We start from the raw sequence: 15,998 nt of genomic DNA, 5'->3' as shown, positions 1-15,998 counted from the left end.
TCCCAGCTCTTCGAACAATGCTTGGCTTTCAATAAATATTTGTTGGATGTTTGTTTAAAGCATAAATGAATGGATATGAGATTATAGTAGGGTTCAGCTGATATAAAAGCTGATGTGATCTTGGGCCTCATGCAGTGTTCATAGAAAGATATTTCGTAAAGAATTGGCTCACGTGATTATGGAGGCTACAAATTCTGCAGACTCAGCATCTCAGTTTGATACTGAAGGACAGCAGACTGCTGTAGGCCCAGGAAGAGCTGATGTCCCAATTCCAAGGCTGTCAGCTGGAGAATTCTCTGTTACTCAGGGGAAGGGTCAGCCTTTTGCTCCATTTAGGCCTTCAACTGATTGGGTGAGGTCCACACCCATTGGGAAGGGCAATTTGTTTTAGTTGGTCTACTGATCTAACTGTTAATTCTGGACTTCCCTGGTAGTCAGGTGGTTGGGAATTCTCCTACCAGTGCAGGGAACATGGATTCGATTCCCTGGTTTGGGAAGATTCCATATGCCCTGGGGCAACTAAGCCCATGTGCCACGAATACTGAGCCTGCCCTGTGAGCTGCAGTTGCTGAGCCTGAGAACCACAGCTACGAGAGCCTGTGCTCTGCAACAGGAGAAGCCACCGTAACAAGAGGCCTGTGCACCGCAACAAATAACAGCCCCTGATTGCTGCAGCTGAAGTCCACGCGCAGCAACGAAGACCCAGCACAGCCAAAAATAAATTAATTAAAAAGAAATGTTAATCTCATCCAAAAACACCCTCACAGAAATGCCCATAATAATGTTTGACCAAATAACTGGTACCCTGTACCCCAATCACACTGACACCTGAAGCTAACCTTCACAGTACTCTCATCAGACCACACCCCAAACCCCGGGTCTCGTCCCAGGCACCACATTCCAGAGACTATGCTGATGAAGATATGACAACCGTGGTGTCTGGGGAGGAGTCCAGGGAGTTGGACTGTTGCCCTCAAGAAGTGAAGTGGTAGTCAGGGTTGAGTGACATCTACAAACATTTGAAGGTTTGTCTCATGGAAGAAAGAGGAAGGGATTCTTTGGTTTGGAAAGCCCAGCTCAGACAAGTGGGTGGAAGGCAAATTTTACAGGCAACTAAAGTAAGAAGGGACATCTCCTGCTCTGAGAGCCAGTGAAGTCTCCTTTCTGGAAGGGTGCAGGCAGGGCCAGCTGTGACCAGGAGTCAGAAGTCGCCTGTTCTGATCCGGCCTGGGTGCTGATTCTCTGACCTTGGGTAGGCCTTTAGCTTCTCTGAGTTTCTCTCTGTGGAAATCAGAGTAGCCTGCATCAGAGGTCATCCTGAAGATCAGGTGGAAATAACCATACCTTGTAAAACTCGGTGGGGCTCAGGGGAGGCCTTTGTGTGTGAGCTGCTGTGTCAAGTCAGAGAATGGGTGGTCAGGAGGAGCGCTGACTAACCCCTTGCTGCGGCAGAAAATTTCCACTGACCTGCAGTCAGGGACGCTTCACTGCCCCTGGCAGCTTTGCTTTCTTCTCGTTGGAATTCGCCTGAGGAGTGGCAGTTGACTCCTTTTCCAAATTCCTCAGCCCTGAGTGTGTGATCTGTGCTGCTGCTGGCCCTGGAGAAGCCAGACGAGTGGGGCAGATGGTGAGTGAAGGGCGCTCCCCCTTCTCGAGGAGTCAGCTCCACGATGGCATTGCTTTTAATGACTTCAGGATACATTCCCAGGTTGCTCCCCATTTCTTCTCTTATTTACACTGCTCACATTCTTGCCTCTGGAATGCACCAGGGTGATCTATCCCACCTTCCACTCTGGAGAAATGTATTCTCTGCATAACATATTTAAAGCCCTAGTGTTTTATTTTACGGTTGTAACATGAATGAGAAAAAAGGAAAGAACGGAACATCCAGGGAGGCTTGCCTAAACATTCAGAACTGTGCTGGCGGTGGGACAAAGGCCTCTGCGCTGCTGTGGGTTTTTGCGATGACAGGCTTGAGAAAAGTGACTTTTTAGTGCAAGTGCTTTTCAGTGAAAAGGTGATTTTACTACAGTGCTTAAGTCAGAAAATCAGATAAGCATTGTCTGAAGTTCAGTGTTGATGAGTAGCTAAGCTTCAGAGGATTTATGAATACGTTGGCATGGTTATTGTTGGCAGGTAGATGGCTCAGGACCTTTTCCTTATGCAGGCGATGTCAAAACAAGGTCAGAGCTAAATGCTCCCCCACTGGTTTTGTTTATAACTGGCATTGGGACGTGTAGCAGTGTCATTGCCACATTTGGTAGCGCTCTATAGTGCCTGATACATAGTAGGTGTGATGAGTGGTCACTGTTATAGGTGGTCATAGTTTACACCCAGCGTCTTAGTGATTAGTTCTGGGTTTCCTGAGCCAATACAAACCAGAAAGTTTTTATTATTCTTTGTAAAGTACATAGTGGCCCAGTTTTTAGGATAGAAAGAGCTGTCAATTTGGAGATCCGATTTGAGAATCCAGTAGCTCTTCGAGTAGCAGTAACATTCAGTCAGTCCAAAGCATAGGCCAGGATTTCTCAGTTGTGGTGCTGTTGACGATTAGGATAATTCTTTGTCATGGGGGCCATCCTGTGCATTTTAGGATGTTTAGCAGCGTCCCTGGCCTCTATTCACTAGATTCCAGTAGCTCTTCCCTCCTGTTTGTGACAATCAAAACTGTTTTCAGATGTTGCCGCATGTTCCCTGGTGGGCAGAATGACCCCTGGTAAGAACCACTGGTGTAGAGGAAGCTATGAGGTGCCCATGATGGGCTTTTCAAACTGTGGATCACTCAGTACCCATTAAGGCCAGGCTTCTCAACTGTGGTTGAACATTGAAATTGTCGAGGAAGCTTTAAAAAATGCTGATGCCTGGCTCGCACTCCCAAATTCTAGTTGATTGGGGGGTGGTGGCCTGGGTCTCAGGATATTTAGAAACTCCTCAGATGCTTCTGGTTTTCAGCCAAGAGGGAGACCACAGCATGAATCGGTGATGGAGTCAATGGGGTGAAGTACTGCTTTGCTAGCATTTAAAAAGTATATATGCTGCTGCTAAGTCACTTCAGTCATGTCCGACTCTGTGCGACCCCATAGACAGCAGCCCACCAGGCTCCCCCGTCCCTAGGATTCTCCAGGCAAGAACACTGGAGTGAGTTGCCATTTCCTTCTCCGATAAGTATATATAGTTGAAGAGAAAATATTAATGCCTAGCACAGTATTTAAGGGTAAGAAGTATTTTATATGGGGCTTCCCAGGTGGCTCAGTGGTAAAGAATCTGCCTGCCAAGCAGGAGACAAGGGTTCTATCCCTGGGTCAGGAAGATCCCCTGGAGGAAGACATGGCAACCCACTCCAGTATTCTTGCCTGGGAAATCCCATGGACAGAGGAGCCTGGAAGGCTATATAGTCCATGGGGTGGCAAAGTCATGTTCAGCCAGACACGACTGAATGACTAAACACAACAATAACAACAACTATTTTGTATGCGTGTTGAGGTTGAAAACACTGCTGGAAAGGGTAGAGCCATAAGCATAATCCCTGCCCTCAACTTGCTTTTAGTCTGGCTGTAACCACTTCAGAAACTGCTTGCTTCTTGTTGTTAATGATAGTTAACATGAAAACATTTTTTATTGAAGTATAATTGACATATAACATTATACTAGTTTTAGGTATTCAACATAATCTTCAATATTTGTATATATTGTAAAATGATCATCACAATAAGTCTAGTTAACATCTGTCACCATATGTAGTGAAGTTTTTATCTTATAGTGAGAACTTTTAATATCTATGGTCTTTAGCTACTTTCATATATGCAATAAATATTACTAACCATAGTCACTATGCTATACATTAAATCCCCATAACATATTTTTTAATAACATGAAGTTTGTGCCTTTTATATATATATGTATTTTTTAATTATTTTATTTATTTGGCTGCATTGGGTCTTAGTTGTGGGAACTGGAATCTTTTGTTGCAGTGCACGGGCTCTCTAGTTGTGGCACTCGGGCTTAGTTGTTCCACTGCCTGTAGGATCTTAGTTCCCCAGTCAGGGATGGAATCCGTGTTCCCTGCACTACAAGGCAGACTCTTAACCACTGAACCACCACGGAAATCCCAAAGTTTGTACCTTTCGACCCCTTTCACCCATCTCACTCATTCCCTATCTCCCACCTCTGGCAACCACCAGTCTGTTCTTAGTATCTGTGAATCTGGATTTTTGTTTTGTTTTTAGATTCCACATATAAGTGAGATCATTTGGCATTTGTCTTTCTCCATCTGACTTATTTCACTTAGCATAATGTCCTTGAGGTCCATTCATGTTGTTGCAAATGGCAAGATTTTATTCTTTTTCATGGCTGAAAATATTCCATCGTGTATCTATACCACATCTTTATTTATTCATCGGTGAACATTTAGGCCGTTTCCATATCTTGGCTATTGTAAATAATGCTGCAGGGTTCATATATCTTTTCAAGTTAGTGTTTTCATTGTCTTCGGATAAATACCCAGAAGTAGAATTGCTGGATCACATGGTAGTTCTGTTGTTAATGTGAAATTCAGTACAAAACGTTTATAGTCCTGTGGCTTGGGAGGTTTTGAGCCTTTCTGCTCACATTTTGAGGTTCCACCCTGACACTGATAAAACCAGTTGCTGGACAATAAAGATGACATGCGTACTTTCACCAGCAAATGAATTTAATTATAGTGTAGCAGCTAGATGATAATTTCCCCCCTTTGTCTGTGTTAATTATATATACCGTGGTATGCTAGGTCAGCAGTGGTCTAAATACATCCAAGCAAATATTGGGTCTTGCATAAATCATCCCGGACATTTTATGAGGATCAGTCTAACGGCCTCTTGACTTCATTATCTATGGGAATTTGGGGGTCTTACAAAATAAACTGTAATACACATTCATCTCACTGCGAGGAAAGCAGTGTAAAGTGGTAGAAGACTAGCCAGCTCTGGTCGTATTTTATCTCAGTGCTCAAAAGCCAGTAAACCGAAGGGACTCTTGCTGTGTTCCCGTGGTGGTGACTGTTGGCAGAGGCTGCAGCTGTGGAAGACGTGGACATTGAGGTCAAGCCTTTGGGATCACTTTTACCGATCCATTACAAGTCCATGAAAACACTCACCAAGGCTTCCTATTTGACTTGAAACGCATTATTTGAAAGGGTGGGCTTCAATTTAGATACCTGGAAAATAGGCTGAGAAGTCTTATGATTCCTCACAAAGCACTCTGTGGTCTCGTCACAAAGTTCTTTAACAATTCAAAGGGCCGTCCTGTGTTGTTTGCAGTTATGTCTTACCTGGAAGAAGGTAGGCTTGGGATTATTTCTTGAATGAGCTGCTGAAGAAAGCTGTTGCCATTGTGTAAGAAAAGGAAGGGGTTAGATTGACAGATATTTATTAATTGTCTGACAAAAGCATTTTCTGATAATGATTTAGCTCCAGGGGACTGCACCACATTAAATATGCAACTCTGTTTCTTCTAGGTGTCTGAAGGTTCTCTGGTCCATTTTTCATCAAGAAACTTCTCCTTGTCAGCAGAAACAGAAGAAAGGAGCTTCCCCCATGGAAACGAACATCTGTTAAATTGGGCCCGAAAGGAATATGGAGCGGTCACTTCATTCACTGAACTCAAGATAGCAAGAAACATTTATATTAAAGTGGGGGAAGGTAAATTCTATGTGGTCTCAATTAATGACTGATTTATGACAGTCAGTTGTTTTCTTTTCAGAGACCAGGTGGCTAGGGCAAGGAATCAGAGAATTACAGATTGCTGGAGCTGGCAGGACCTGAGAGATCGCTGGGGCCCGCTCCCCACCACATCCTCTCCTTCCCTTTTTCCTTCTAAGGAGATAGGCCTGGTAATGGGGGAGAAGTGGGGAGTAGCCTGGTTGAGAGAGGAGGAAGTTGTTGTGTAGAATTTAGAAGACACCCAGGCACAGAAGTCAGAGGTGAGTGGAAGCTGACAAGCTGAGGTGTGGGAAAGGAAGGGCTAACTGATGGAGTGCAAGGAGAGTTAGCGTGGTGAGTCAGCAGTTAGAGCTTCCTCCCACCTGTTATTCTGCAAACATTTAAAGCCAGTGTCAGTGTTATGGCCTCAAGACATCAGTTTACTTTTGAACAATAGCAGAGGAAGTGTTTGAATGTATTTTTAATACGAATGCTTGTTACAAGGACAAATTATTGGAGAAAGGAGCTGTTTAGCCTTGATAAGAAATGGCCTATTTTAATTTCCTTGCCTTGCAGAGGGATATAAATATCTGGTGATTCAATTTTGAAAGTATATTATTTCTCAAATAACTTCTTTATCATTATTTTTAGTTGAGTATATTTGGAACTCCCAAATAAGTTACTAGAAATAACAACTCTTGTGAACGGGCCCTTGTTACAGTCAGGTGATTGTGTGAAAATGGCGTTTCAGGTCCTCTGGGTCCATCTGCTTTCTTCTGAATTCTATAGCAGTTGTCTCCTCTATCATAGACTCTGTGGAAGCATGAGTGAGTTATTGAATGCTCGTTCCCAGCCCTTTTCCGAATCTGGGATGTTTGATAGACTCAGGACACTGATGTTAAGTGTGTGCTGTGTGCAGAGGCCGTATCAGGGGATTTCTACATGCACCCTCATTTAACCCTGCCAGTAATCCTAGGAGGAAACCATTATTTTGACCATTTTGCAGAGGGGTCAATGGAGGGTTAAGCTAACTTGCTCAAATCCACATTATTATTAGCAAGTGACAAAACTAGAACTCACACTCAGGTTTTCTGACCTTTGAGTCTAATGCTTATTGCCTGATGTTGCATTTTAAGTCTTAGCCCAGTGAGATTGAAGATTGAAGGCAAAAAGAGAATACAGAAGCAGAGGATACAATGGTTAGATAGTATCACTGACTCAGTAGACATGAATCTGAGCAAACTCTAGGAGATAGGAGGAGCCTGGCATGCTGCAGTCCATGAAGTCACAAGGAGTCAGACATGGCTTAGCAACTGAACAACAACAAACATAAAAGTAGGTTACCTAGATGAAAAGGCTTGTTTAGTTGAATAGAGGGAGGAAGAGTTTAAAGGAGAGCAAGTTTCAAAAACTTGAAGTTTGTTATTAAACTCTCATGGTATTCAGGTCGCTAATCATAGAGGTCAAGCCCCATTGGGACAAAACAAACAAAAAATCTCTTTTAATAAAGGTTCTAGGCCCTGACCATGGTCTCTTTTTGAAGCAGAATTTTAGTGCATATTGACTGGATATTGATTACCTCCCTGGAATTTGTTAGAATAAGAACATGTGTTATGGTAACATGTAGAAGGTTGGGCTCTATTCTATTCTCTTAAGAGGGCATGAGCTTCAGTGCACAAGAGTGAAGGGTCCCATGATTTCCCCAAGGCTGCACACTGGATCAGGGAAGAACTTTAAGGACCTTGTGTCCTGCCCAATAAAAACTTTAATTTCTTGTAAACACCTTTAGAGATCCTAAAACTTGACTCCAGATACCAGTCAGGTGTAAATCACTGGCCCACACCATGGAGAGGAGCAGCTAGGGAAGTGAGGGTCCTTGGCTAGGTTGGTGGACCACGAGGCGCTGTTGTCTGTTACCATGGATTAGACTCTGCTGAGCAGACCTCATCCACTGGTTTCCCAGAACCTGACCTGTCTCTACCCAGCTGAGTTAGGGATCCTAGGCCATGGGCCTCTTCTTATTCTATACAAAGTGTGGTCCCCACCCCAGCAGCATCCTCATCACCTGGGAGCTTTTAGAAATGCTGGTTCTCGGGCCCATCCCAGACCAACTGACTTAAAAACTCTGATGGTAGGGTCCAGCCATCTGTGTTTTAGCAGGCACTCTAGAGTGATTCTGCGTGCTCAGTCACTCAGTTGTGTCTGACTCTTTATGACCCTATGGATTGAAGCCTGCCAGGCTCCTCTGTCCATGGGATTTTCCCAGGAGAAACACTGGAGTGTTGCCATTTCCTCCTCCAAGGGATATTCCTGACCCAGGGATCGAACCTCCGTCTCCTGTGTCTCCAGCACTGCAGGTAGATTCTTTACCACTGTACTACTTGGGAAGCCCTTGGTGCTTCTATTACTTGGTAAAGTTTGAGAACTACTGCTCTGACCTATATGCTTAGAGTGGAAGAACTGAGGGCTTTCAGTTCTTATCCCAGCTGGGCTTATTATCTGCAAGGCTTCAAGCAACATTCTGATTTACCTACCACCAGAGCCTCAGTTTCCATAGCAGGAAAATGAGGTCTTTACGTTACCCCTCAGGTTCTTCGAGTATGTTATTCTAGCTCTCACAGTGGTTTGTCAATCCTTTCCTAAAATACAAATAAGCATGTGACTTCCCCCCTCCCCCACACTTGCCAGGTTTCTACCCGGGGATTCCCCTTTGTGGTTTCCTCTCTGCTTGGCAGTTGGTATAAATTTTGATGCCAGGCATGCGGAAGGTCATTTGGGGGCAAAAAAAAAAAAAAACCACATACATGCATGCACACACAACAAAAAGTGATCAGCTTACTCAACTTAGTGACAATGGCATCTGGGACTTAAGCCCTTAATAGCAGCAACTTTTAAACAATTAAACCTTTCCTGGTGGCTTTGGAGGGTCACAGTGTGGGTGAGCTTTTTGTTGCTTGTCTCAAATCTCACACCAGTATTTGTTAATTCCGAAAACCTATGCCACGTGCCTACTGTGTATGTGCCAGATGCACCCCAGGCTCATCTGTGAACTAGGAATACAGGCCAGAGTCCCAGGAGGGGGTCCTTGTCTCTTGAGTTCCAGACGGGGCTGTCCCTGGCCCATGTCTCCATCCTCTGACGCTTGATGGAGTTTCAGCCTTGCCACCCCGACATCACTTTCTGTCCTGTGATCTGGGGGAGGCGCTCGCAGGGCTACAGCTGCAGGGTGTGCATTCCTCATCTGCTCATCTGGCAAAACCCTTAGCAGATGTGGAGGGGGTGCTGCTCCAGCAGCCAGAGTCAGCAGAGCCTGGGCCTCTTTAAGGGGGTCTTTAGGGAAGAAGACAGAATGCACAGCCAACACTTTCTTGAAGTGAACCTTTAAGCAGGGGCCCCGTGAACTCCCTGGGTCCCCCCTGTTCTAGGGGTGACACTGGGGGATGCCCTGGTGCCTGGAGCCAGAAAGCTACAGTGTGTGTTGTAGACTTCAGCACAGGGGCGTTGCACAGTTGGGTGGGCAGTATCAACCCAATCTGGGGAACTCCTGGGCTGAGCCTCACTCCTAAGTGAGACTTGCATATGAATTTGAACCCTGGCATCCTGTCCATTAAATGAAAAAGGCAGAAGTCTGTTTCATTAAAGTGCCAGGTCTCTGATTAATTACCCCTTCTGAAAAAAGCTTGCTGCACCTAGAACTTCCTTGACACCGGTCCCAGCTGTCACACTGCCAGCAGTTTCAAGTTCTGTTTAAACATTTAAACCACTCGATGGAAATCCCATCAGCCATGGTGCTGTGTAAGCAGCATGTGCTCTTGGGGGAGTATCTTAGAACTCTTCGTAAGTGCATCACTTTCCCTGGTAGAGGTGATGAACAGCCCTCAGCACAATGAGATAATGTTTGTGAAAGCACCTTGCAAACTGTTAAGTGCCATATAAACGTTCGCTGTCTGTGTCAAGATTTTAAGAAAGAGTGGAAGTCTGCCCTCATTCTAACAGTCTTTAGAGTATAAATGACTCTGAGGAAGAAATATGAAGGAATGATTAATTCTACAGCATGGGCCAGAGAATTAATTAGGTTTCTGGTTCTTCTATTCATTGAAATAGCAAATATCCAAAGAGGAGCATCCTTGGGGCTAGGATGGATAGGTCATTGGATTCAGTGTTGAGTATGCTGAGTGACATAGCTGTTGGGTTTTTAGGTGGGGGGTGCTTGGTAGGCAGATGGCCGTGCAGGTGTGCAGCTCAGGAGCCATGGTCTAGGTACAAGTTGAAGCTGTGGGAGTGATTGAGATCATCTAGGAAGAAGACGAAATAAAAAGAGTTGAGGAAGCAACTGATATTCTTAGCCTTGGTTTATATCAGGGTTAACTGTGGAGCTTTTCAAAACGAAAGCCTTCTAGGTCCCACCTAGATCTTCTGAGTCAGACTCTCCGGGGTGGAGTCCAAACAGGTGGCTTCTGATGTGCACTGAAGATTGAGGACCACAGATGTTTAAAGGATGAGCAGAGGAAGAGCCCGTCAAAGACTGAAAGACAGATCAGAGGAAATGGGTGAGGACAAAGCAGAATCAAAGAAAACAGGAAGGGAGAGGATTTAGACTAGAAGAGGCCACTGGAGTTGGTCAGAAGGAGCCCACTGATGACCACAGAGGAAGCACTTGAGGGCAGAAGCTTGAGGTTCCCTGTGTCCTGCACTTGCCCAGGGTCCCTCTTACCTTCTCTCCTTTGAGTCTGGTTACCACATAGCTCATTGTGTGTGTTTCTTTCTTTCTTTCTTTTTTTACTTTCAGATCAAGTGTTCCCTCCCACGTGCAACATAGGGAAGAATTTTCTCTCCCTCAATTATCTTGCTGAGTACCTTCAGCCCAAAGCTGCAGAAGGGTGTGTGATGTCCAGCCAGCCCCAGGATAAGGAAGTACATATCATTGAGTTGATCACCCCCAACTCTAACCCCTACAGGTGAGTGAGTATGAGTGTGTGTGTGTTTTCTGAACCAAGAGATGAAAACAAAGACATGATGTGACTTGACAAAATTCTGACTTGAGGCAGGGAGAGGCTCAGCCCTCCCTCGTGTGAGAGGGAGGGAGCAGCTTCTATTCACAGAATCTTTGAAGAAAACAGTAAAGATACCAGTGTCGTATTTTATTTTCTGATCTCTCTCTAGATTTCATATATCCCAGATGAGTTCTGAAGCATAATCTGAACTTCTTGGTACAGTCATTCATTGTTATCTGCAGGAGACTGTTTTCAGATACCCCTCGGATACCAAAATCCATAGATGCTCAAGTCTTTTATAAAAATGGCATAGTATTTGCATATAAACTACACGAATTCTCCTGTATACTTGAAATTGCCTCTAGATTACTTATCATACCTACTACTACTACTAAGTCGCTTCAGTCGTGTCCGACTCTGTGTGACCCCATAGACGGCAGCCCACCAGGCTCCGCCATCCCTGGGATTCTCCAGGCAAGAACATTGGAGTGGGTTGCCATTTCCTTCTCCAGTGCATGAAAGTGGAAAGTGAAAGTGAAGTCACTCAGTCGTGTCCGACTCCTAGCGACCCCATGGACTGCAGCCTACCAGGCTCCTCTGTCCATGGGATTTTCCAGGCAAGGGTACTGGAGTGGCGTGCCATTGCCTTCTCCAACTTATCATACCTATTATAATGTAAATGCTATCTAATTAGTTGAAAATACAATATTTGTTGTTGTGCAGTCACTCAGTCGTCACCAACTCTTTATGATCATGGATTGAAGCAAACCAGGCTTCCCTGTCCTTCACCATTTCCCAGAGCTTGCTCAAACTCATATTCTCATGTCCATTGAGTCAGTGATGCCATCTGACCATCTCATCCTCTGTCATCCCCTTCTCCTCCTGCCTTCAATCTTTCCCAATATCAGGTCTTTTCTAGTGTGTCGACTCTTCACATCAGGTGGCCAAAGTATTGGAGTTTCAACTTCAGCATCAGTCCTTCCAATGAATATTCAGTACTGCTTACCTTTAGGATTGACTGGTTTGATCTCCTTGGAGTCTAAGGGACTCTCGAAAGTCTTCTCCAACACCACAGTTCAAAAGCATCAATTCTTCGGCACTCAGCCTTCTTTATGGTACAACTCTCACATCCATACAAGACTCCTGGAAAGATCACCACTTGCACTATACCAACCTTTGTTGGCAAAGCAATGTCTCTGTTTTTTAATATGCTATCTAGGTTGGTCATAGCTATTCTTCCAAGGAGCAAAGGTCTTTTAATTTCATGGCTGCAGTCACCATCTACAGTGATTTTGGAACCCAAGAAAATAAAGTCTGTTACTGTTTCCCTTGTTTTCCCATCGATTTGCCATGGAGTGATGGGACCATATATGCCATGATCTTAGTTTTTTGAATGTTGAGTTTTAAGCCAGGTTTTTCACTCTCCTCTTTCACCTTCATCAAGAGGCTGTTTAGTTCCTCTTCACTTTCTGCCATAAGTGTGGCGTCATCTGCATATCTGAGGTTATTGATATTTCTCCCAGCAATCTTGATTCCAGCTTGTGCTTCATCCAGCTTGTGCTTATATTAAATACAATATAAATGCTATGTAAATAGTTGCCTGCAAGGAGCAAATTCAAACTTTACTTTTTGAAATTTCCTGGAATTTTTCCCCCCAATGTTTTCCATCTGTGATTGGTTAAATCTGCAAATGTGGAACCTGGAGACACAGAAGATGGACTGTACTAGTTATAGAACAGACACTCTTACTCCATTATTATCACCTATGACTGAGGTTATCCCTGATAAGAAAATTACAAAGTGTGCCTTATTAGCATAGTTATCATTTTAACAAATTTTTTTTAAACAAATCTCTGTTTATAGTGTCCTCAGAGCACTTTAGGCACTCATAACTGTTTGAAGCTGTGTGACTGTGTATGTGTGAGTGAGTGTGTGTATGTGTGTCAGAGGAATGGCCCTTCATGGTGACACATCAGAGAACTATTAGATACTTGCCTTTCTCTCCAACCCTCAGCATCCTGTCCAGGACTGAAAATTTAACTCTCTTTATCAAGAATGATTAGGGAATTTACTTAAGAAAGAAAAGGGAGAAAGTAGGCCTTTCTCCCACTTTCACTTGCATTTCATAGGGACTAGTGAGTAAAACTGTTAATTTATATTATAGAAGGATTTTACAGTTAAAATTCTAATCAAACTTTGATTTCCAAAGTGAATAAACTACAGATTGGTTTTTGAAAATGGAAATTTTGTCCCATGTGAAGAATTGTGGAAAATTAAAAGGGAATGGGGATAGAAGTAATGGAAGCATGTATACTTAGGTATTAGCCCTAAGGCTTCATTTGAGAACTATATATCACTCATTTTATGCTTTCCAAGTGTGTAAAACCAAGATGGAAATAAAGACTTTCCTCTAAATCCAGAATGCCAGAGATGTTATTATTTGGTAAGAATTCTCTTTCGTACTGGATTCTTAGAAGTTTGGATTGTGTTCATGAATTTTCCAATAATCACTTGGTTGACCATCTGTTTTTTTTATTTTAATAGCTATCTCCAGAAGTTTGGGGAAGTTTATGCAGATATGATTTTGTAACAAATGTTGATGGCTTAAGCAAACCTTATATAAGTCAAGAAATGCTCTAGCCTTTTGCTTCTTATTTTATTCTGAAGTTTTCTAACTTTTTTACTGCCTCCCTCTTGCGTCCACCCTGCCACCCTCCACTCACCAAACTGCCACCCAGTCCTGGTTTGAAGGATTTTGAGCGCATAACAAATTAGAATGTTACATATCGAAGGTGTTGAGCCTGAAGAAGCAACAATTCTGCTTCAAAAGTAAACTCTTGTGGTTTGTTCAAGTCCATTTCAAACAGTGGCCACATGAAATAACCACCTTTTTTTTTTTCCCAATGAAGAGAAAAAGTTTAGTGGCTAATTAACCACAGGCGTATTTTTCTATTGTTATGTAAAATCATTTTGTTATGTGTGCACTAAACAATCTGTTTTGCACATGTCATTTGCCTGGGATCCACTCCAGCTTTTTAATCAACTGGCCAGACACTGGAAACATGAAGACTTGGAAGAGGGGAGTTGCAACTTTCTGGCATTTGGGTCCTAACTCTGCCTTTGTTTTCCACTCACAGTGCTTTCCAGGTGGATATCATAATTGACATAAGACCTTCTCGGAAGGATCCTGAGGTTGTCAAAAATCTGATCCTGATCTTGAAATGCAAAAAGTCTGTCAACTGGGTGATCAAATCTTTCGATATTAAGGGAAACCTGAAAGCTATTGTAAGTTGGTTAAGCATTTCTTTGTTTTGATGAATGGCAGTAATTTAAGCTGTGTTTGTATGTGTTATTTTTGTGAAGTTTTTCTCCATTATTTTTCACTTTATAAAACAGGCTGTTCCTTGGCTTCTCCTGTCAAGGACAGGCAGTGTGGTAGTTAAAAAAGGTCTTTGTGGTCAATACAGACCTGGGTTCAAGTTCAGACTCTGCCACTTATGAACTGTGACCTTGGGCAAGTCCCTTCACCTCTCTGGATCCCACGAGCTTCATTTGTGAAATTCCTGAAATCTATTAGTGTGCTTTCCAGTCTTGTTGTTGTTGTTGTTGTTTTTCAGTTAATGTCTATTTGTGTTTTTTTTTTGTATCAGTTTATTTATTTTTTACTTTACAATATTGTATTGGTTTTGCCATACATCAACATGAATCCGCCACGGGTATTCACGTGCTCCCCATCCTGACCCCCCTCTCACCTCCCTCCCTGTACCATCCCTCTGGGTCATCCCAGTGTTGTTGTTTAGTTGCTAAGTCGTATCCTACTCTGCGACCCCTTGGACTGTAGCCTGCCAGGTTCCTCTGTCCCTGGGATTTCCAGTCTTAGTAAATATAAAACAATGAACACAAGCATTTCATGGCTGAGAATCCTTTGGCGGCCTCAGTGTCATGGCTGTGAATATCAGCTCTTACTCTAGGGTTGGGTCTTTACGAAAGATGTGGGAAATGAGCTAATTCCAGCTGATTTTTCTTTTCGAGACAAATACTTGGTATTGGCATGTGTTTTTGCTTGCTCCTAAGGATAAAACCCTGATAAAAGAATTACAGCTGTGCACAGGTTAGTGAGATGATGCTGGAAAAGTATCCCCAGCCTGTTTCCTAAGCATTCTGTTTCATGAAGGAAATATATGTAAGACGTTTAACTGGGTGGCATGATGGGCAGACAATAGCTCATTTCACGAAAAGTTAAATGTTGAAATTTGGTGGAATCCATTTTTTCCAAGTATGTTTAGGGAGATAGCTATTTGACAGAATACTGCAGCAAATTATATTGAAAGTTAAAGAATTCCCTTTCCTCATTTTTAAAAAGATAATTATCTCTTTGGATGCATGCGTGCGTGCTAAGTTGCTTCAGCTGTGTCCAACTCTTTGTGACCCTATGGACTGTAGACCACCAGGCCCCTCTGCCCATGGTATTCTCCAGGCAAGAATACTGGATTGGGTTACCATGCCCTCCTCCAGGGGATCTTCCTGACCCAGGGATCAAACCCTTGTGTCTTACGTCTCCTGCATTGGCAGGCGGGTTCTTTACCACTAACGCCACCTGGGAAGCCAATTACATCTTCAGCATCTCTTTTTGCGGGCTTAAATGTTAGTGCATTGTCTTTTAAAAAAAATTTTTTTTAATTTTAAATTAAAAATTTTAAACTGGAAGATAATTGCTTTACCATGTTGTATTGGTTTCTGCCATACAACAGTGTGAATCAGCCATCAGTATACCTATATCCCCTCCCCCTTGAGCCTCCTTCCACTCCACTATCCGACCCCTCTAGGTCATCACAGACCACCAGGCTGAGCTCCCTGTGTTATACAGAAACTCTCACTAGCTGTCTGTCTTACACGTTGGTAGTGTATATGTGTCAGTGCTACTTTCTCAGTTCACCCCACCTCCTCCTTCCCCTGCTGTACCCACAAGTCTCTTCTGTACATCTGCATCTCCATCCTGTGCATCTGCATCTGTCCTGTGTGTTGTCTTTTTTAAAAACTGTGGCCAGTTCCTCTTTCAGTGCCTGCACTGAATCAGTTGGAGTGGGATTTATGTTTTCAGTGGGTTCATGTTTTGGGAGAGGGATGCCTTTGGCATTAGTATTATTCATTCATGGCACCTTCTGTGTGACAACACAGTGAACAGAGCCAATAGTCCCCTAGGCAACATCCTGTATGAGCATTTGCCAGAGGCAGTGGGTACAGCCATGAGCACACACATCTTAATTTTAAAGTAATCATCTCTGGTTCCTGTGGGGTTTTTTTTTTTTTTTTTTTTTATTTTTTGGGG

At 43.4% G+C, this 15,998-nt stretch overlaps 1 protein-coding gene across 3 annotated transcripts in view; it reads left to right on the top strand.

Moving 5' to 3' along the window:
* TGFBR3 (transforming growth factor, beta receptor III) overlaps positions 1 to 15,998 on the top strand; it is a 210,077-nt gene that overhangs the window by 149,661 nt on the left and 44,418 nt on the right. For all 3 annotated transcript variants that reach the window (XM_010860427.1, XM_010860425.1, XM_010860426.1), the window contains 3 exons: positions 5,492 to 5,675; positions 10,465 to 10,633; positions 13,807 to 13,954. In XM_010860427.1, the coding sequence (XP_010858729.1) occupies positions 5,492 to 5,675; positions 10,465 to 10,633; positions 13,807 to 13,954 (501 nt within the window). The remainder of the gene's footprint in view (positions 1 to 5,491; positions 5,676 to 10,464; positions 10,634 to 13,806; positions 13,955 to 15,998) is intronic.

This window comes from Bison bison, unplaced genomic scaffold (genome assembly GCF_000754665.1).
Source record: "Bison bison bison isolate TAMUID 2011002044 unplaced genomic scaffold, Bison_UMD1.0 scf7180017864466, whole genome shotgun sequence".
NCBI classification, from domain to species: domain Eukaryota; kingdom Metazoa; phylum Chordata; class Mammalia; order Artiodactyla; family Bovidae; genus Bison; species Bison bison.
The sequence above is the reverse complement of the archived record's forward strand: the minus strand, read 5'-3'. Positions and strand labels throughout refer to the sequence as shown.